Here is a 24,219-nt window from a genome sequence, read left to right on the forward strand (position 1 = left end):
TACAATGGTGAAGTGACAGTACTTCCTGTTTTGCTGTAACAAATGTATCAATATGTGGCTGGTGACTAAGGGAAAGATGTCAGTATCTCTTGGAAATAGTGTTGGTTCATATGTGATTTTTCTTTAAAAAAGAAGAGCCAGAACAGCAGGAGTAGAATTATAACCTCCAGCAAGAAAGGAAAAAGCCTTCAGCTCAGCTGCAGCACATGCATGAGCCCTTATAACTGTATTTCAGGAAAATGAAAAATGAATGAGTGCACTGCAGGCTCCTACTCTGGAGAAGCACACCCGTCAGCCTTGCACATCTCTTTGCTGCTGCATTTCCTCTTGCACCCACTTGAACAGCAGCCTCAGTGGCCCAGCGCACCACTTCTATCTGCATTATTTTAGCACTTACACTTCATTATTTTTGTACATTTTTAATAGCTCCTGCGGAAGCAGCCTGCCTGAGCTGTCCAGTTCATATCCCCAGCTATGAATTCTTGTTTTTGTTAGCACTCTGGTTACAAACTTTTGAAAGCTACCCCAATACTATTTCCCCCATAAACATTATTTTTAATGTATGATTTTGCAGAATACACGTTTTTTTTCCAAGAAAAAACAATGCATTTATCATTTACAGCCCAGATGCTCGTATATATAGTAGCCTTAAGGTAGCTGTCAGAATCAAATGAAAATTTATGGAAAGAGTTTGGAACAATGTATGGCACATAGTAAGCAATCATTAAATGCTAGTAGTCATTATTATTAACCTTGGCCATGTTCTCCTGAGACAAATCTTTAAATTCTCAATGTGTAATCTTCTGTCCCCTGTTTCTGAGATCTGGAATATATGACCGACTCCTCTATGTTACAAGTTCTAAATCTAAAATCTATTTATAAAACAACCCAATTATTTAAAAAAAATTTTCCTTTTTCAGTTTCATTAGGTAGAATTATTACAGTTTGCACATATACATTATATTGCATGTAAATACATATATACAATATACTGTACTTTTTTTTAGTTTATTGATGTATATATACATATATATATACTGATCATTGTTTCTAAGAACAGGTTAGAGCTTTAGCTTTTCAAACTTACATAATTATCAGAGGAATAAAGCCAACCACAAAAAAAGAATCAACCGAATGTGGTAATCCAATTATACAGGACAGTCAATAAACAACCCAATTACTAATCTAGAATCAGTCATATCCTACATCATGCTTTCAGCATCTACATCTTGACTCTCAACTTAATATCAGATGCCTAGGAACAAAACCTCAATGTATCCCTATCTAAAACTTGAGATGTGCTTAATTATATGGTGTGAAAGTAGAAGAAATTAAAAATAAAACATGACTTCAACATAATAAAACAAATAAATAAGGAGGCCCTAAAGAATCATGAGATAAATAAGATAAAAGTTCCATAGTCTAGTTTTCCTTTTAGTTGCTTTTTTAGTTTGTGAAAAACTTGTATTTATAAGGACAAGGAATGCTTATCATTCTCTTAATCCAAAAATGGGAGGGCCAGGCAAGGATCTTGAGAGGTTAGCTTCAAAGGGGAAAAAAATAACATCGAATGGAAACTACAAATTTTGAAGGTCAAACTAAACTTATAAAGTATAATGATCACTTAAAATTATTTTTCAAGGCTAATAGGTATCATCATATATAATGCAGTCCCTGAATGTTGAAAACTCTCAATAATTGCTTACTGATTTTAATGAAATGGAAAAACTATGTACACTTGTACTTACTTTATAAATTAGACTATCCACCAAAAGGTCATGTTGTATCACATTTGTCTTAAGCTGCTCATAATACAAGATGTCCTAGATTTAAAAATAAAACAAACAAAAACATTAAAAGTCAATCACATTTATAAAGTCAGCCTCAAACTTTAATAAGTAGTATCCTCTAGGACTATAAACACTAGAGGATAAGGACTTTATTTTACTCGCTACAGTCTCCATGTCTGGCCAACAGTGGATGCTCAATGTGTATCCATCCTAATCCCATCAGTTAGGATCAAATCTGACACGTGGTGGGCATTCAATCAATGTTTGCTAAACTGATTAACTGTAAGTTAACTTTAATAGCAAACACAGTGCTTATTAAGTAATTATTAGGTTCCAGGAACTGTTTTACCCACTATACATGGCTTAATCTATTTAAACCCATGCCAACAGAATAAAACAGTTCAACTTGCTGTCCAAGACTACAAAGGTAGTAAGATTTGATCCCAGGAAACCTGGCCCCAGAATCTATATAAAAACCTAGAATGACTACCCTATACTGTCTTTCTAAAACCCTAATTACTATAAAATAAAAAAAAAATTTAAACATACTAAATCATCCCTGAGGTAGTAAAAGCAATCAAATAGCATAAGAAAAAAGTCAGGTTTTAAAAAATAATAGAATATGGTACCACAGCAATAGAAAACCTGATTAACTCTAAACAGTGATATGCCTACGCTAATGTTTAATTTAATAGAGAATAAGAAATAGAAGGAAGAGAGGAAAGACAGGAAGGAGAGAAAAGGGGAGGGAAGGAAAAGAAGGAAAGCCAGAGGAAGGGAAAGAGGGAGGAGAGATTTAAGATGTAATCCAGTTAAGCATCAGATTAGTAGCGGGTCAGGCATTTGTAATAAAGGTTAGAAAAAAAAAAGAAGAAGAAGAAGGTTAAGAGTAAGAGGGTAGTAGCTGTGTTAAAGAGATGGAAATATCATCTCATTACTTTAGCTGATCCCTGTGTTCCTCCCAAACCCTCCAGCCATCTCCCAGGCACTCGAGCCCTGGTTTCCGCCCAGACCCATACTGCCAGCCTCCATCAGTACACACCAGTCTGTGCGATTCTTTCTGAAGATATTCCCTCAAACAAGCAAGAGGTGTGAAACAGGGTCATCTGGGACAAAGAAGAATATCTGTTGTACGCAGCTGCCTTGGCAGAGTGATTCCCAACCCTATTTTTCCTGAAATATGATTTATTTGCCTTGAAAAGACTCTTAATACACAGTTCTCTGATTTGAGTCAAAGTGCTCTTTGCCTCAAGATAATCTGGGGATTTACTGGCTATTTTTAGTCCCTTTAATTTTAAATAAAAAGCCTTACTTTGTTCTCATTCATGATGTTTTGATTTCTTTTTTTTTATGATGATGTTTTGACTTCTTACCTGAGCAAAATTATTTACTATTTTATTTACTCTATTGTATACATTAAATCCATCTCTCTGGCTAGAGTAAAAGAACATTTTTAAAGGCAGGAACAACACCTAATTCAAATACCAATCCTTGACAACTGGCAAAGGGCATAGTATTATACTTTAATGTTTTCTAGTGAACGTAGTGGAAAATTTGAGAAGTTTAGAGTCATGTCTCTTTTTAAAAATACAGTAAGTTTAAAATTAAAAAATGATACATGACCATTAAAATAAGTGAGGCAGTCTGAAGCTGGATAAAGAAAAAGTTAATAATCTTTCTTTCTTCCATCCCACCTCCCTGAAGAAACATTTTATTTATGTTGTATCTGTAACATTATTATAATTTGTGTTTTTCCATAATTTTATTCATGCTTATACAAACATATATCATAGTTAGGGATTTTAGTTATTGTTTTTTAACATAAAATGGAATCATTCTATATTTATTATTCAGCTTCCAGTGATATATCATGGTCATCTCTGTCAACAAATATATATCTATCTTATTCTTTTTAATAACTGCATACACTTTAATATTTTTAAAGCTGTGCTACCAATGTATCACAATTTATTTAACCATGCCCCTATAGATGGATATTCAGGTTGTTTCTAGTGTTTGTCACTACAAATACTGCAATAAATATCCCCATGCACATATGCTTTTGTATCTATGTGATACACTGGCAACGTTAGGATTGAAGGCTGAAGGCTACACATATCTTTAGTTGTACTACAGACTGCCTACTTTCCAAAAAAGTATCAATTCAAATTCCCACCAGCACCCCATGAAAGTAAAAGTTTACCTATATCCTCACCATTTTAACTTTTCCACAGATAAAAAATGGCTTATCATATTGTTGTATTAATTTGCACTTTCTCAAATACCAATAAAGTTGAACATTCTTTCATATGCTTATCAGCCATTTGAATTTCCATTTCAATGATTTACCTATTTTCTTCTAGATTGTATTTATTTTAGTAAGTAGTATTATCCCTTTGTCATTTGTGTTACAAAAGCTTTTTCTTCAAATTAAATTGTGTTGTTATTTGATTTTTGTTTATGGCTCACATTGGCAAAGTTTTAAAAAAATCTTTTAAAAAATCCTTTATGTTCTAGGCTTCTTGTCTTACACAAGCCTCTCCTACACTACACGTTTACAAAAATATCTTCCTAAAATTGCTATGTTTTAATTTAAATACTTATAATCTACCTGGAACTTATTTTTATATACGGTAGGAAAGGTCTGATTGTTTTCTTTCAAAAATAGTTATCCACATCATTTACTAAGTATACCATGCACTTCCAGTTGAAATAAAACTTCAACACTTCTCTATCAGAAATGGATTCAGGAGGCAGAAAATCAGTTAAGGTCAAGGTTGAACTCAACAATACCATTGATTAACTTGATACAATGGACATCTATTTATTACTTCATCCAACAACAACAGAATATACATGCTTCTCAAGCTCACATGGAACATTCATCAAGATAGACCACATTCTGGGTCATAAAACATAACTCAACAAATCAAAAAGCACAGAAATCATACAATGTCAGCTCTCAGACCACAGTGGAATTAAACTAGAAGTCAATAATAGAAAGATAATTGGAAACCCCCAAACACATAGTGATTAAACAACATACTTCTAAAAAACACATGGGTCAAAGAAGAAATCTCAAAAGAAATTTTAAAATATATTGAACTAAATGAAAATGTAGCTTAGTAAAATTCATGGGATGCAGTAAAAGTAGTGCTTGTAGGGAAATTTATAAAACTGAATGCATATTATGAGAAAACAATAAAGATCTAGAATCAATAATCTTAGTTTTTACTTTAGGAAACTAGAAAAAGAAAGACAAATTAAATTGAAAGTAAGCAGAAGAAAAATGATATGACTTAGAACAGAAATAAATGAAATTAACAACAGGAAATCAAAACAGAAAAATCATCGAAACCAAAAGCTGGTTCTTTGAAAAGGTCAAACTGGTGAGCCTCTAGCTGGGCTAAGAAAAAAAAGAGAAAGGACACAACTTACCCAAATCAGAAATGAAAGAAGAAACATCACTACTGATCATGTGGACATTAAAAAAGATAATAAAGGATAACTATGAACTATGAAAGAGATAAATGAATAATCTGCCCACAAATTTGATAACCCAGGTAAAATGGATCAATTACTTCACAAAACAATTTGCCAAAATTCACACAAGAAGAAACAGACAATCTGAATAGGCCTGTATCTATTAAAGCAATTGATTTAACAACTAATATCCTTTCAAAACAGACAGTTAACGGGCCCAGAGGGGTTCACTGGTGAATTCTACCAAACATTTAAGGAAGAAATTCTACCAATCCTCTACGATTTCTTTCAAAGGACAGAAGCAGAGGGAATAATTCCTAACTTATTCTATGAAGCCAGCATTATCCTAATACCAAAACAGGACAAAGACATTACAAGAAAAGAAAACTACAGATGAATATCTCTCATGAACACAGACATAAAAATTCTCCGCAAAATGTTAGCAAAATCAAATCCGACAATGTAAACACAGAATTATACGTCACAACTAAGTGGATTTTATCCCAGGTCTGCAAGACTGGTTCAACATTTGAAAATCAATTAATGTAGTCCATCACATCAACAGGATAAAAAAGAAAAAACACATGATCATATCAATAGGTACAGAAAAAGCATCTGAAAAAATCTAACACACATTCACAATAAAAACTCTCAGTAAACTAGGAATAGAAGGGAACTTCTCAATTTAATAAAGAATATTTACCAAAAATGTACAGATAACATCATACTTAAGTGTGAGATATTCAAGGTTTTTCCCCTAAAATCAGGTACAAGGTAAGGGTGTCCCATCTCACCACTCCTTTCAACATCATGCTGGAATTTCTAACTAATGATATACAACAAGAAAAGGAAACAAAAGGTATATAGATCAGGAAGGAAGAAATAAAACTGTCTTTGTTTACAAATGACATGATTGTCTACGTAAAAAATCCAAAAGACCAGATCAAAATACTTCTGAAACTACTGAGCAATTACAACAAGGTTGTAAGATATCAGATTAATATACAAAATCAATTTCCTATATACAAGCAATGAACAAGTGAAATTTGAAATTAAAAACAAAATATTTATATTACTACCCAAAAATGATTTCAACTTAGGTATAAATCTAACAAAATATGTACAAGATCTATATGAGGAAAACTATAAAACTCTGATGGACAAAATCAAAGCGGAAACAAATAAATAGAGAGATATCCATGTTCATGTATAGGAAGATTCAATATTGTAAAGATATGCACTCTCCCCAACTTCATCTACAGATTCAGTGCAATCCTAATCAAAATCCCAGTAAGCTGTTTTGTTAACATCAACAAACTGATTCTGAAGTTTGTGTGGAAAAGCAAAAAGACCCAGAATAGCCAACACAACATTGTATGAGAAGAACAAAGTTGGAGAGCTGACACACTACTCAACTTCATGACTTACTATAAAACTACAGTCATCAAGACAGTGTGGTGTGGCAAAAAAACAAATAGATCAATAAAACAGAATAAAGATTCCAGAAACAGACCCACATAAATATAGTCAAGAGATCTTTGACAAAAAGCAAACACAATACAAAGGAGCAAAGACAGTGTTTTCAACAAATGATACTGGAACAATCAGATATTCTCATGCAAAAAAAATTAATCTAGACACACATCTTTCATCCTTCACAAAAATTAACTCAAAATGGATCACAGACCTAAATGTAAAATGCAAAACTATAAAACTCCTCGAAGATAGCAGAAGAAAACCTAGATGACTTAAGGTATAGTTATGTCTTTTTAGATATAACACCAAAGACATGATCCATGAAAGAAATAGTGACTAACCTGGCTTCATTAAAATCGAAAACCATGCTCTGCAAAAGACACATCTGATGAAGAACTGTTATCGCAGATTTACAAAGAACTCTTAAAACTCAACACTAAGAAAACAAAAAACCCAATTAAAAAGTGGGCCAAAGACCTTAACAGACACTTCACCAAATAAGACATATAGACAGATAATAAGCATATGAAAGACGTTCCACACCACCATATGTCACCAGGGAAATGCAAATTAAAACCACAATGAGATACCACTACACGTCCAGTAGGATGACCAAAATTCACAACACTGACAACACAAAATGCTGATGTGGATATGGAGCAACAAGGACTCTCATTCATTGCTGGTGGAAGTACAAATTGGTATAGCCATTTTGGAATATAGTTTGGTGGTTTTCACGAAACTAAGCATTCTCTTACCATATGGTTCAGCAGTTGTGCTCCTTGATTTTTACCCAAAGGAGCTGAAAACTGTGTCCACACAAAAACCTACATGCAGGTGTTGACAACAGCTTTATTGATAATTGCCAAAACTTGAAAGCAACCAAGGTGTCCTTCAGTAGGTGAATGAATAAACTGTGGTACAGTCAGACAATGGATTATTCAGCACCAAAAAGAAATGAAAACTATCAAGCCATGAAAAGACATGGAGAAACCTTAAATATGTATTACTAAGTGAAAGAAGCCAATCTGAAAAGGCTACATAATATACAATTCAACTATATGACATTCTATAAAAGGCAAAACTATGGGGACAGAGGGGAGTTGGGGGGAAAAGGGGAGGACGGAGATAGGAGAATTTTTTTATAGCAGTGAAAACACTACCTGTTAATTATACATTATAATATTATACATACAAACCCATAGAAAGTACACCAAGATGAACCTTAATATGAACACTGAACTTGGAGTGATTATGATGTGTCAGTACAAGTTCAATCAGTTGTAACAAATGTACCACTCTGGTGGAAGATGTTAATAACTGGGGAGGCTACCCATGTGTTGGGGTAGAAGGTATGAGAGATCTCTGTATCTTCCCCTCAATTTTGCTGTAAACTTAAAACTGCTCTAAAAAATCCAATCTTTAATAAAGAAATATTGCTTTAGAACAGTTTGAATAATTTTAATTCATTACTTTTGTTATTTAAAAGTTGTCTTGGTTTACATTTATATTAACATAAAAGAGCAAAGTAAAATCAATTAAAGGAAATATTTCTTTAGATAATATATACTGCAAGCATGTATTTATATCTGTATGATTAGCTACAACTTATAAATTCCCACAGGGAATTTCATTTTAATTGCTATTCTAAATAATAATTTGTTTGTAATTGAATTTATAATGCTTCTCATTATAAATTAATATCAAATATGCTTCATGACTAAGCTAGAAAAAGAATATTTTAATAAAAGGAAATCATTAAAATTCTAATTTTAGTACAGTATGCTTCCATAAGAAAGATATCTTCAGAGGAGTTGGGGTGTAACTCAGTGGTAGACCGCATGTGTAGCATGCATGAGATCTTGGGTTCAATCCTTAGTACCTCCATTAAATAAATAAATAAATAAATAAACAAACCTAATTACCCCCCCAAAACCCCAAAATTTATATGCATTTTATATATTTATATCAGAAAATTGTGGATAACTTAATGTTTAACTTTAGACATAGAAGAGAGTTACTAACAAAAATCTACTTTTATTTCTAGAGAAAAAAGAAAACTATATCAGAGAATTTGAGACCTAGAAGGGACCTTAGATATACTTCATCCATTTTTCTTATTTGTACATTAAGAAAATGAGATCTGGACAAGTTAACTGCCTTAGCCATAATTACAGAAATACCTAGGGACTGAATTAGTCCTCCTAATTCCCAGTCTATGGTATTTGGTTTCAATAGTTTTTAGTGTAATTTATCCATATAAAATGAAGGAAATACATAGATAGAAGAGTCAAAATTACAACATAATGTTATAATGATAAGGGACAATTTTATATTAGTATTTTAAATTTATTCTATAAAACACACAAGCATTTATAAAATACAACAATTGCCAACAATATAATAGGATATTTTAAGAGTACCTTGTATAAGCTCTGACAATATTTAAGAGTAACAAATCATGATTATAAAAAGCAATCTCTGAAAAACAAAATTAAGCAAATTTTCAGCATCAGAGAATATTTAAATTTTAGTATATGTATTTATTTGGTGTTTTATGCAGACTTAAACTATCTTTTTAACTAAAGGAAAAAGGAAATGTATTCTCAGGAAATCAAAGAACGCACAGAACACTTCTAACATTTTACAGTTAATTATTCATTGAGCATTTACACGGGCCTACCATTTCTAGTCACTGTTCAAGATATTGACATTAGAGTTGATGAAGAAAAAAACAATTCCTGTCCTTAGGTACTCAATCTAGAAAGGGAGACAGCCAAATACAGTAAGAGGTATGATATATGATTCTCTGTCTTTAGGTCATTGCTCCTGTCCTGATTATGGTGGGAGAAAAGAAGAAGGAAGTATCTAACTGTGGCAGTGATGGAGTTGGGAGAAGACAAAGTAAGGAGAAGTCAGGAAGTCTTCTCAGAAAAGGTGATGGAACAAGCTACACATGAAAGAAGTGCAGAAGTATCTAAGAAGACAAAAGTCTGAGAAAGTTTTTTCAGGGAGAGAACAGCATGGTGGGAAGAGAGACAATACAGCATCTCTTGGATGACCACAAACACACTGAGGTAAAGATTACGCCTTTTCTTTTAGACATCAGAGGTCTGAAACACTTCAGAGCATGTACTGGAGTTCTGCAGGCAACTGAGAATAAAACTTTAAGGCTTAAGTTTGGTTGAAAACAGAATTGAAGCCATTAGGTAAGAGGAACTTGTGGATGAGACAGTCCAGGGAAAATGTACAGAAATCAAAAGAGGATCAAAACGGAATTCTGAATTCTTCAAAGGTGTGAAGATCATGAAATAAAGAAAAGAATGGGGAACTGTCAAAAGTTAAGGAGACAAAACAATTCAATGCAATGTGGGATACTGATTGGATTCTAAAACAATAAAGAAATGGCATTAAGGAGAAAAAGAAAAAAAATGGAATTCTGAGAAATTCAAGCACTTATGGTACAGCAGAGGAACTCAAATACAGACTTGAAAAAAAAAAGAAAAGAAAAAGAGGGAAAGAACAACTAGGAAAACATGGTGATTAAAGACCAACAATATCTCAAGGACAGAGTAGACAACAGTATCAAATGCAGTAGGTGTAAAGACTAGAATGTGTCCATGGTTCCTCGGTAGCTTTACTAGGACAGTTCTGGGCATGTAGTGGGGTGTACGCCAGACTGGCAGACTGAGTGCCTGATGAAATTAAGGAAGCAGGAGCATCCAGCATAGACTTTTCTTTCACAAGGTTTAGCTGTAAAAGTAGAGGAGGCAAGAACAGGTGTGATGTAACTAGGTTTACAGATTTCGTGGAAGGAATTAAAATGAGTTTCTTCTAAAGACTTCTGTTTCCTCTGGATAGGAGAAGGTGAGATCGTTTGCTAACACTCTGAGAAGTGGCGAGGAGAGTGAAGGCCAGAAACGGGCATTGTGAAGACTAGATGAGCTGACCAGAAAGATCTAGGAAGGTCAGGCATTGTTGTAGCCTTTGAGGTGAGGTTGTGGAGAACCTTATTATGAAATTATTAAAGAAAATGTTAAATATTACTACTCATCTTGGCTATTCTCTCAGTAAGCAAGAACCTAGAATAAAGTGTAACAAAATTTTCTGTCTTCACTTAATGAGCAAACTGAAATTAAGGCAACAAAATTAAATACGAATATGGATATTTTGATATACACCTAGAGATTGGTAGAAAAAATGTAAAAGCAATCCTTTTAAACATCACATACTTTCTTAAAAAGAGAAAAATAATCACAGATAATGTTCTAGTGAAAGTACCACATAAACTAACTGCTAGGAACTTAAAGCATTATATCCCAAGTCTTTCCATTGAGATTTAATTTTAAAAATGGCTTTATGGATATGAAATGTGAAATATTCCATTTATCTAACTCCTCAACTAGGATGCATTTGTATGTGTAGTTTATTTTAAGTGACTGAAAAGTAATTGAACAAAAAGTTCTGATAATGTATTCTTCAAAAAAAGTATTCTTCCTTTTTTCCTCCCTCCCCTTCCCCCTCTAATGTACCACCTACAACAATTATTTTGCAATTGCTACAGTTTGTTCAGGTCACACTTTACAGCTGAAAATAAGTGTAAGTGATGAAGTGATTCAATAAAATCAAGATTGCCTTTCTGATAATATTAATTTCTATTTACGTATCTATTTACAGATCTCACCTTCTCCTATAATGTAATTACATATTTGCCATTTTGCCTACAGAAAATTAAGATAACTATTAGCTGCAGATTTCAAGTGTAAAAACTGCCTTTAAACATTATAATAAACAATCATTATCCAAGATTACTGCTTTCATTCTACAGTGATATTTCTGGAAAATTCTAAATCTGTTTTTGAAATGGTAGTTGTTAGTTCCTCTGCAGAGACAGGATTTCTTAACCTAGCTCCTTAGTGAAGCTGGCAGGTCATCTACACAGTATATCAGGACAAGACTTGCCACTTGTACAAGAATTGATACAGTCACAAAAAATACTCAACATACATTCAAATCTGTTTTGTAAACTGTTACTTTTAAATGTCCCTACAAAAGTTCAGCAGTATAATTTGGTTTAAAACTGCTCTAAAATAAATGACAAGGTTTAGTCTTTCAAAAAGGAATTAGGTGATTTTTGACTATGCTGTTCACAGAGGGAGATTTAAAATGCTTTCTCTCATACACATATAGGCATGCATGCATATATAATTTGCAAAGGTTAAGTGTGTAGTCTTTATAATAGATGTTAATAATGTTCGATTTTCTTAAAAATTGCATTATTATAAACTATAATTAATTTATAACATAATTACACATAATATGTAATTATTATTGCTACCATTAATGGTGACCAGTTATCTCAGGTATTGTGTTAATAAAAGACTCACATAGATTTCATTTAACTCTCACAACTACTCTGTGATATAAATATTATTAACCATATTTAAGTATGGGAAAGTTGAAATTTGAAGAAATTTTGCTCACTCAATGATTTACTTCAAATAAGTCGGGGGAGCTAGGAGTTGAAACCAGGTCATATGATTCCAAACAAAACCCACATTTTTAATCACTAGGCTAGGGAACTATTAGTTTGCTATTTTTTAAGATCTTCACACAGATGACTCAAAGGACCAATAAGCTTATGCAAAAAAAAAAACACCCTAAAATATTTCAAAAAGAATCTAGGTCTTATATATTTTTTCTTTATTGATCTATTACCTACCTGTTGGTGATTTCTCTTCGTATTCATTATATTCCCTAAAATAAAATGTTCTTATACTTAGAAAAATAACAATCCCACATAATCTGCCAACTTTTAGTACCATAAAAATAGTGTATATTTCGAAAGTAACTGCAGAGACAAAGTACTCATTTACATATACCGAGTTGCCCATCTTTATTTCTCCCGATTCTAACATTTCAATTCTATCACACACCTTCACTGATCTAAGCTGGTGGACTCCACTTCTTAAAGTGTTACTTGTTGTTCTGCTGTATGTATAGGTTCACACTATCCAACCAATTATTAATAACAAAAACTTCTATATTAAGCACACAGTGATTTAATTAGATGTTAATCTTGTCTTAGAACTCTATTCAACTATAATAAATTTGACAATTAAAAAGGGGATAAATACTAGACTAAGAAGAAAAGTATTTCCATTTTGAATAAAGGGTCTTTGAAAAATAAATACCAATAGCTCAGATTGGGCCCATCCATTTTCTCCTTACCTCAGGTTGACTGGAAATATTCAAAATGAGAGCCCACAGTTCAGCTCTCAGCGCTGTGGGGCTTCCTTGCCTGATATACTGCTGAGCGGCAGCACTATCTTGCTCTGCTAGAACTGTCAAAAGTGTATTAAAATCTCATTAGGAAATTCATAATGTAAGATATAACACTGAAATATTTCATTAAAAATCTTTTGGGAAGCTAACATTTCATCTTCACATCGAACATACTTACATCACACCTTTTACTCCCTGAACTTTGATGTGGCCTTATTTACAGCCCTGTAAGTTTTAAGCCTTAAGCTCTTCCACCTCCTACCCAACCTGGGGAAAGTTTTTAAAGCAGGTATCTTGAGATGACTTTGCTTTAACTATAGTTCCATGGATCTGAAACTAGTTTTGCATATATATAATAATTTTTGGACTCCATGATCAAGTAAGGTCATATCTACAGAAACCCTAAATTTCTTACGTGTATTCTATCTACTAAGTCATGAATGTTCTAGTATTTGGAAGTAGTACATTATTTGAAGTATTACGGCTAAGAGTTATAAAGGATGTAGATATCCATTCTATTAGATTTTTTTTTTAGCTTTTTGCCAAAATCAACAGAAAAGAGGGATTTTTAAAGAAGTAAAAACAAAAAAGATCTGACAATCTTTTATGAAGGCCAAAAATTGTTCACAGTCAGGTTCACAAAATTAATATATTATCCTTTTGCTTTCATTTTCATTTTCATGACAATACTAGCTATTAAGTCTGGAAATTAAGCACCCCCCAAACAAACAAAACAAAACAAAAACCCCACAAAAGAAGGCAAACTAGACAACTGCTGATATTTGTCTAACAATATTGTTTTCCTGTATTTTTTTAAAAGAAAAGGGAAAAAAAATCTTTCACTAAATGAAAATGATAAGACCAAAAGAAATAAAAGGACCATATGAAATAAAAAGAGATGAAACATATTCTTCAATTTGCAACTGTGTTTAATGAAAATATCAAATCATAAAATGAAGTCTTTGAAAAAAATAAAATTCTGGAAAACTGAACCAGGGAGTTTAGAACATGATAATATAATTGCCACAGAAAGTTCATTCTGATACAAAGACTTATCTGCATTTCATATTTCAAAGGCGTTAAAACAGGATTTATTAAAACAAGGAAAAGAATCTTCAAAAGATGGGGAAAATTTATTCTCCAGAACGCTAAGAGCTGCTTCAATTACTAACTCCTGCCATTGTGAACAGACATCAGGAAGTGAGACAGTTATTATTTTCTCCTGATGCAGAAGCATTTTCCTATTAACGCTAATGAGAAGTGTGTGAGCACATCAAAGAGAGAACCTGCCTCTTTGATTTTAAAATGAAATTCTACTGTTGAATGGATTAAGCTAACTTCCTTGAGGAATGTGTGCCTGCATTTATTTCCTTTTAGTGAACCATTTGTGTACTTCTTTATCTAACATTTATTGGAAAAGCCAAAATGATGCATTTCCCCTCTTTATAAAGGTTCCCATTGTCTTGTCTACATCGTTAAATATTATTCCTTTTTAGGTTTTTAGCTTTTCAGAGATTAAATTTCAGTTGAGGGTACACTATGCAGACATTTACTTAGGACTGTCTCATTTTCAGAAATTATAGTAAGCATAACCAAAAGCTTACCTTTTTGCCCAATACGTACATGCTCATTTTCAAAAAGTTCTAAAAATGATAAAATAAAATAATCAGACACAAATATGATCAGCCACATTTAGAACAGTATTATCTATTTTTCTCTGGTATTGACACTTTTAATTATTTTCAAAGCTGAATGGCTCTATAGGAAACTATAAGAATATTTCTCTTTATATGTAGAAAAGTCTTTTTTTTTAAATTGTTTAGTTTGTAGAAATTAAAAGGAAGTTAAGCACATTTAATTAGAAGAAAAAATGTATAAATACCTTTCCTTTGTTCAAATAATATAGAATATCTTCTCACAACACAAATTTTTCTGTCCATTCATCTTTGATTTTTTTTTCCCTAAAAACTAAACCTGTTGACAGCTTCATTTGCAAATCCCTACTTCTACTCTAATCTACCATGAAAGCATATCTAATAAAAGCCTTAACACTATATAGGTAAAATCCCAGTATACAAATGCCATTTAAAAAGATTATGTGGGAGAAGCAGATTTGTTTCCTAAGTGCTAATCATAATGAAAAAAAACCTCATAAGCTGGATTACATTAAAACCAAAAATTTTCTGTTCATCAAAAGACACTATTGAGAGTGAAAAAGTAAGTCAGAGAGAGGGAGAAAATATTTACAATACGTATATCCAGCAAAAGACTTATATTCAGAACAGATAAGGCACAGGTAAGTCACAAATAGGCAGAAGATGTGAACAGGTCCTTTACAAAAGGGGTGATCCAAAGGACCAATGAACACATGAATAGATGTTCAACCACATTAATCATCAGAGAAGTGCAATTAAAACCATTATGAAATGCGCACCCACCACAATGGCTAAAATGAAAAAGACCAAGAATTTTAAATGTAAAGAAAATGGAGCAAATAAGCTTCTCGTACAAAGGTGGTGGAGTGTAAATTAGTACAATCACCTTGGAAAACTGTTTGGCAACATCTACTAACACTGACTACATGCACACCCTAGGACAGTCAGCAGCACACCACTGTCAGGTGTACACCCTAATGTGTACCGATGTGCACCAAGAGACTTACACAAGAAAATTCACAGCAGCGCTACTGATACTACAGTCCACCCTCCATATCTGTGGGTTCCACATTGTGGCTTCAGCCAACTGCAGATTGAAAATACTTGAAAAAACATTCCAGGAAGTTCCAAAAAGCAAAGCTTGAATTTGCCGTGTGCCAAGCACTACACTGAATCTGCACCAGTGAACTGATGTGCTGGCAGTCCCTCCTGTAATCTCCCACCACTTCCTGGACCCTCACCCTCTCTCCAGCACTTGGGTTAAGTGTTGTTTACCTTGTGTCCCGCTCATGCATTGCTTACGTTGTGTGCGCCCATTGTTTCTGTGAAAAATGGCTCCTAAAGAGCAATGAAGTGGTCCAAACAATCCAGCAAAAACTAAGAGGGAGCATAAAGTGCTATCTCTCAACGAGAAAATAAAAATCTTAGATCTTCTGTAAAAGTGGCATATTGCTTGCCAAGGTGGGCTATAAGATTGGTAAGAACAAATCAAGCATTTGCAAAACAAAGTAGACAGAAGCTGAAATTTGTGGAAGTGTTAGTGCTGCCGCAACAACAGCAAAAATGGTCTCTGGTTTGTGACCAAGTGCTTGCAAAGTCTGAGAAGGCGTCAGGTGTGCGGCTGGAGGATGTCACAGAAGCATATCCTTGTTAATGGCAAAATTATGTGTGAGAAAGCACTTAGTCTCTTCGAGCACTACCGTGAGGCAGGCAGAGAAGAATGCAGGAGTTTAATTAAGTCTAGTAAGGATCAGCATTCTTCCATAGTAAGGGATGGCTGGCTAGTTATGTAAAGTGCTGCAGCCTTAAGAACTTAAAGATCACGGGAGAATCAGCAGTGACTGATGCCAAGGCAGCCGCAGCATTCCCAGAAGAGCTCAAAAAATTTATAGAAGAGAAAGGCTACCCTCCAGAGCAAATCTTCAACTGTGATGAAACGGGCTTGTTCTGGAAGAAGATGCCCAATCGTACCTACATCCATAAGGGGGACAAGCGGGCCCCAGTGTGAGATCTGGACACGAGGGAGAAGGAGACTTGTCCTGGGCTAAGGTTTTAATGGTTTTCTAGAAAGAAAGCCTATTCTGTGATGTCCAGGTTTAGCCCAGCTAAATATAAAGTGGTACTGTACTTCTAGTTTCCATTTGTTACTATTTTCAGTGTTAGTTTTTTAGATTAAAAAATTATCCATAAAGCTGCTTTTACTAAATAGAATATTTGAATCAAAGTATCCTATTCTTTCAGTTTATTCTATTCCTAATGGCTCTGAAGTAATTAGTAAGCAGATTATATCATGATGAAATAAAGTGGTTGGGGTTCCAGCCAAAATACAATCATTTTCTATTACTAAAGTTCTTGAATACATTTATTTTAAAGACTGCATATAAAATAACAATACCAGTTTCATTTTAATTAGCTCTGATTGCCGAGACAATAACCAAAGAATCAAAAGTCATCAGCCAATTCCTGTCTCTTATAAAAGTGGACAAAACTACTGAATGCTTAGTGTTGTATTACTGAAAGCAGTATGAAATTAAGACTCCTGTACAGAATTTATTCAGTTACATGAAATATAATGATTTTTCTAAGTGCTGTTTTCTATAGTCCAAGAATAAGAAGCCCAAAGAAGTCAGATTTCCAATATACACTCTGTGTTACTCAAAGAACACTCTGAGGACCACTATATTAATAGATATATCTATATTAATAGATCTTGCTTGGGAAAAAAAGATCCCTAGTGAAATGAGTTGGGGAGAGGCTGCACTAGAAGTTAATTTAGGACTTCCCACAGTCTTTAAGACAGGAACATACACTGTTTATCTTAAAAAGGTATATGGCACAGCCTTTCCCAAACCTTATTTGACAACAAAGGCAATGATGCCCTCTTTTTCACAGGGCGTCTATCTGATGCACGCTTCATGGACTGCACCTCAGGTGAAGATTGTTTTTTTTTTCTTTTAGAAATAAGCTGTAGAAAATGTCTATTTAGCAGAACCCTCATTTAATATGATTCATTATTATATATAGCACACAACAGTATCAGATATATGACCCCCTCCTTTTCATAAAGCCTTATGGAAGAATGCTGATCCTTTTAACATAGACCTTATAAATGCTTTCTGTAGAAAGTTTGTGTACATATGCATGTGTGTGTGTATGTGTGTATTTAAAATAAATGCATATTCACAAGAGTTTGTAGGAATAATGAATATATTTAATGGCTCTTTTATTATTGTTAAATAAGGACTCTGTATTACAAAGGTAAGAACTTTTCTCCTGATTTTTACATAAGGCTATTAAATTAGTAAGAGAGGAATGTACTTCAAATACAAAAATTGAATAATAGTATTTATAAAACATAGGTAACACAGATTTTTAAAGATGAGTAAGAAGAATATAGTTTCATTAAGTAACCCTTAATCCCAAATATAAAACTGGCCTCTAGCCAAACACAAGTATTAGCAACACTTTCAAACATTTAGCATTACACTTCTAGTTTAACCAAAGCCATAGTCATTGACTAAGAAAAATAAGTAATAGTGAATTATAGGCAAAAGTAGTTACATATGACTCCATTCTTTTCAAGAAATACTGTTAACTAGCAATTCTCAAGTCAGGCAAAAATCCTAGTGCTAAACCACTGAAAACAATCTCATTGGATAAATACCAATTTAACCCAATTTTTAGTAGTCCTGCTTTGAGATGTAAAGAGAGCAAAAATAACTGCACCAACTATAGAGATTATCAACCTCCTATATAGGCAGACTTGTGTTCTTTCCTCTGCTCCAATTGCTTCTTATATATAGGAATAGCAAATGCCAAACTGATTGTTATCTGAATCTTATTTTCTGCTGTATCATTCCTAAGAGCAAAAATTATGTCATATTTATGTATTCACTAGTGCTTGGCCCTTAGTAGGATCTCACATTTGTTGTATTATGAGTGAATCAAAGAACTATACTCTAAATTTAGGGGGGAAATAGCTTTTCTAAAGCATAGCTACTATTAGATTTAGAATAATTTTAAATAATTCTTAAGGGCTGTTTCCAAAGTGAAAAACATGATTATCATCCAAGGCTGTGTATTTCCTTTCCTTTTTATTATGCATTGCTATCACTAGCCATGAACAGAAAAAGGTATTAGTCTTAGTCTGTTCAGGCTGCTATAACAAATTATCCAGAGGCTGGGCAGCTTATAAACAACAGAAATTTATACCTCACACTTCTGGAGGCTAGAAGTCCAAGTTCAGGGTGCCAGTATGGTTGGGTTCTGGTGAAGGTCCTCTTCTGGGTTTCAGACTGCCAACTTTCTGCTATGTTCTCACATGGTGGAAGGGGCTAGAAAGCTCTTTTATAAAGACACTAATCAAACTCATGAGGGCTCTGCCCTTGACCTAACTACTTTCCAAAGGCCTTACCTCCTAATACCATCACCTTGGGGATTAGGACTTCAACATACGAATTTTAGGGGGACACAAACATTTAAACTGTAGCAATATCTTATTCTATAAGATATCTGATATCTTCTTATAAAATAAGAAAAGACTATCAAAAGGGGAAGGAGCGGGGGCAGTATATAACAGCAGGCTTTGGAGGCAGGCTGCTTAGTCTTCAATGTTGGTTCTATCACTTACTAGCTTTGTGACCTTGGCTAAGTTACTTAACACCTCCACTTGTTCAACTTTAAAATGGTAGTAATACTTCTACCTCACATTATATGAGAAATTAAAATCATAGTTCAATACTACTATCTACCACTAAAATGACTAAAACAAAGGAGCTGGAACACACCAAGTATTAGCAAGCATGGAGAGCAACCACCACTTAGAGACATTGTTGGTGGAAGTGTAAACTGGTACTTCTACCACTTTTCCAAGTTCTTTGGCAGTTATCTACTAAAGCTGAACTTTTGTAAACCCTAGGACTGAGAAATTACATTCCCAGGTATATTCTCAACAAAAGGGTACCCATATGTTCACTGAAAGACATAGTAGGATGTTCATAGCAGCTTTATTTTTAATAGCCCTAAGTTTGAAACTGCCCAAATGCCCATCAACAGTAAAATGAATAAATAAATTTGTGATATATGAACTCACTGGAGCATAATAATGGAAAAAAAGATCTTCAAATACATACAACAATATGGCTGAATTGCATAAATATAATGTTGAATAAAAGAAGCCAAACATCAAAGAGTGCATACCATATGCTTCCACTCACAGAAGTTCAAGAAATGACAAAACTACTCCATGCTGCTAGAAATCAAAATAGTAGTTATTTCTGAAATAGAAGATAAAGACTGAAAGAGTGTAGAAGGGGGCTTCAGTTTATTGATCTGGTGGTACTTTAACAAGTATGTACAGTTCATAAAAATTCATTAAGCCATTTTCTTATGATATATGTACTTTTCTATATGCATTATGCATTAATACAGCTTTTTAAATTCTATTTTATTGAGTTATAGTCAGTTTACAATGATGTGCCAATTTCCAGTGTAGAGCACAATTTTTCAGTTATACATGAACATACACATATTCATTGTCACATTCTTTTTCACCATGAGCTACCACAAGATCTTGTATATATTTCCCTGTGCTATACAGTATAATCTTGTTTATCTATTTTGCATATGCCTGTCAGTATCTACAAATTTCAAACTCCCAATCTGTCCCTTACCACCCCCCTCCCCACTGGCAACCACAAGTTTGTATTCTCTGTCTGTGAGTCTGTTTCTGTTTTGTATTTATGCTTGTTTGTCTTTTTCTTTTCTTTTCTTTTCTTTTTTTTTTTTTTAGATTCCACATATGAGAGATCCCATATGGTATTTTTCTTTCTCTTTCTGGCTTACTTCACTTAGAATGACATTCTCCAGGGACATCCATGTTGCTGCAAATGGTGTTATGTTGTCGTTTTTATGGCTGAATAGTATTCCATTGTATAAATATGCCACAACTGCTTTATCCAGTCATCTGTCAATGGACATTTAGGCTGTCTCCATGTCTTGGCTATTGTAAATAGGGCTGCTATGAACATTTGGGGTGCAGGTATCGTTTTGAAGTAGGGTTCCTTCTGGATATATGCCCAGGAGTGGGAATCCTGGTCATGTGGTAAGTCTAGTCCTAGTCTTTTGAGGAATCTCCATACTGTTTTCCACAGTGGCTATGCCAAGCTGCATTCCCACCAGCAGTGTAGGAGGGTTTCCTTTTCTCCATAGCCTGTCCAGCATTTGTCATTTGTGGACTTTTGAATGATGGCCATTCTGACTGGTGTGAAGTGATGCCTCATTGTAGTTTTGATTTGCATTTCTCTGATAATTAGTGATATTGAGCATTTTTTCATGTGCCTATTGGTCATTTGTATTTCTTCATTGGAGAATTGCTTGTTTAGGTCTTCTGCCCATTTTTGGATTGGGTTGTTTGTTTTTTTCTTATTGAGTCGTATGAACTGCTTATATATTCTGGCAATCAAGCCTTTGTCGGTTTCATCTTTTGCAAAAATTTTCTCCCATTCTGTAGGTTGTCGCTTTGTTTTACTTATGGTTTCCTTTGCTGTGCAGAAGCTTGTAAATTTAATTAGGTCCCATTTGTTTATTTTTGCCTTTGTTTCTATTGCTTGGGTAGACTGCCCTAGGAGAACACTGCTGAGATGTATGTGAGATAATGTTTTGCCTATATTTTCTTCTAGGAGGTTTATTGTATCTTGTCTTATGTTTAAGCCATTCTCTTATGATATATGTACTTTTCTATATGCATTATGAATTAATAAAATTTTTAAAATGGTAATAATACATACCTATATCTCGAGTTGCTGAGTGGTTAAAATGAGATAAAACACATGTAACACATAGTATATGCTCAATAACTGTTTATTATTATTAACAACAGCAATAATAATAAACAGCCAACTTCCTTATTTTATAGAGGAAGAAACAAGTCCAGAAATATAAAGTGACTTCTCCAAGTCATACAACTAGCCAGTGGTAGAGGAAAGACAGGAACAGTTCCCTGACTCCTGTCTAGTATGATTTTACTAAAATATAGATCTCTCATATTTTATGTCAATTTTTGCTTTCTGTTTATCATAATTAAACATTAATCTGGTCTTTTATGAAAAGCACATTGTATTTATGCACAAGAAGAGAAACATCGGGGTAATTTTCTGGATGAAGAGACACTATTTTTAAAGCCTAAGTTTATACAAGATAGAATGTCAGTATTCACTTAAATTGGTGATATTAAAAACAATAGATAGTGATGTCCAATAAAGGGAAATATGAGCGTTGCTAATGAAGATTTTGCCAACAAAATGACTTATATATGTCTGATGTCTTTTCAAAATTATTTTAAAGACCTTCAAATAAAAAGACAAAATCTAGTTGAACTCTAATAATTACAACATACAATATTCTATTCAATAAATTATAGCAACCAAGGAGAGGCAAAAAGCATGTTAGTTGTCAGATATTAAAAAGTTACTACATTAATTTGAAAATAAGATAAATCTTAAACTTACTCTCATGTTCATTTATTATATGCCATATGGCGAAATACTAACCAGGAGGCACTTGTGTAGAGTCATCTATACCCAGTTGTCCTGTAGTTAAGCCAAGTTCCACAAAGAATTCTTTCTGAAAAATAACACATAGAATTAACATACATCTCAGACACTGCCACACATTATTAAAAAAAAAAAAGCCTTCATCTAAACATCAACTTAAGTGAAAAAAATCACAATGTAAAATAAATCTTTGCTTCATCAAATATTTAAAATAGAACCTTTAAATAGTAATGCATTAACCCAAAATTTTCCCTTTTAGGTAATAAGCTAATCAGTAAAAGTAAGGAATAATTATTCTTTTGATTAAAAAACTAAAACATTCAAATCTTTCTTGAAACATACATACACACAGTCTATGTAGCACTTATCAATTTTATTTTCTAAATTCATTGTCTAAAATTACCAATATAATTCTGTATCTGTGCCTTCTATGCTACCATATTTCACTCAGCTCTTAATCAACTAAATACTGCAAATATACAAAACAACTTAAATTAACTTTTAAGCAAAATTAGACTATCAAGTGCTCTGCTAAAATAAGAATAAATTAGATTTATTCTGCAGGCTTCCTCTACTTATCTAGTAATCTCTAAGGAAAGTAATCATATTTGTCTGTTGTTTTTAAAATATAAAACAATTCCATATTATTCACTTATTTTTATGCCATAAGTAATTAAATATTTCTATTAATATCTGCCTTAGTGTTTTATTACTATTCTGATTGCTAAAACCAAACTTCCCTCTCCTTTAAAAAATGGAATTAGTTTTAATCCTTCATAATAATCTATTATTATTTAAACTAGTGATTTATTTGTGTCCCTCATAAGACTGTTATTCAGCTGAACATGCACACACAGTTCATTTTTGTATTGATTTTAAATAACTGCCATTATATTTCAGCTCTGAACTAGCTTGATTTTTACCTATACTTTAAAAAAGCATTGCAGCTTGTTATCAATTTTTAATGACTAAAGAGGTAAAAATTTAATGTCATTTTTCCATTTTCAGCCACTGTCATCCATTTACTTCAAACACTCTTCCTTCATTGAAATCATTAGAATTAATAAGGCATTTGATTTAATAATCTTGATCTTCATACTACAAAACGAACTTAGGCACAATAAACATTCCAGTATTAGGTTCTGTATTCACAATGGAAAATTTTACTTGTGCTGAGACATGTTAAGGAGCATAAAAGAACTCTGAACATCCTTTTTCTATTTCACTGCTCTGCACTGATTTTTTACAATCAGTAGACCTGGGCCCTAATCTCAGATTTTCTTCTCTATGAACAAGCATTACCTTTTATCAACCTCTATCAAAGCATAAAATCACATCATATTGAAATGATCTTTTTACTGTCAATCTCCCCACTAGCCTGAAGCTCTTGGAAGAGAGGGACTATCTCTTACACTTATTTGTACCTCCAGTATTTAGCATAGTGCTATGTGACCACAGTGGCAGGGGGGAGGTGGCCGCTAAATATTTAACCACACTACTGAGTTCTACTTCCAATCTTCTGCCTCCATATGACCAAATTAGTGAATAGGAATTGATTAGCAACTTTTCTTTAGAATTAATAAACTTCAGTTTCAAGAAATTCCCTTTTGGCAAGATAGGGGTAGGGGATTAAGAGGTACATATAAAATAGATAAGCTACAATGATATATGTACAACACGGAATATAGCCAATATTTTATGATAACTATAAATGGAATATAACCCTTACAAATTGTGAATCACTATGTTATACATCTGAAACATACAATATTGTACATTTGCTATACTTCAATTAAAAAAAAAAGAAATTCCCTTTTAACATGAATGCGTCTACATAACATCATGAATAACATTTAAAGGCCATCTACTATAAATTCACATAAGACTCACTGAGTCTTACAAGTTCAGTGCTCATACAGACAGCCCAGGGTTACAGATAAACTATGCATGCTGGAGTCAAAATCAACATATATCACC

The 24,219-nt window shown here is 33.3% G+C and overlaps 1 protein-coding gene across 4 annotated transcripts in view; it reads right to left on the bottom strand.

The window, feature by feature from the left end:
- TBC1D19 (TBC1 domain family member 19) overlaps positions 1 to 24,219 on the bottom strand; it is a 136,765-nt gene that overhangs the window by 55,625 nt on the left and 56,921 nt on the right. For all 4 annotated transcript variants that reach the window (XM_072945483.1, XM_072945476.1, XM_006207000.4 and 1 more), the window contains 4 exons: positions 22,240 to 22,312; positions 14,639 to 14,677; positions 12,981 to 13,093; positions 1,749 to 1,823 (listed from right to left, as the gene is read on the bottom strand). In XM_072945483.1, coding sequence (XP_072801584.1) covers positions 1,749 to 1,823; positions 12,981 to 13,093; positions 14,639 to 14,677; positions 22,240 to 22,312 — 300 coding nt within the window. The remainder of the gene's footprint in view (positions 1 to 1,748; positions 1,824 to 12,980; positions 13,094 to 14,638; positions 14,678 to 22,239; positions 22,313 to 24,219) is intronic.

Source organism: Vicugna pacos, chromosome 2 (genome assembly GCF_048564905.1).
Source record: "Vicugna pacos chromosome 2, VicPac4, whole genome shotgun sequence".
In the NCBI taxonomy this organism is placed as follows: domain Eukaryota; kingdom Metazoa; phylum Chordata; class Mammalia; order Artiodactyla; family Camelidae; genus Vicugna; species Vicugna pacos.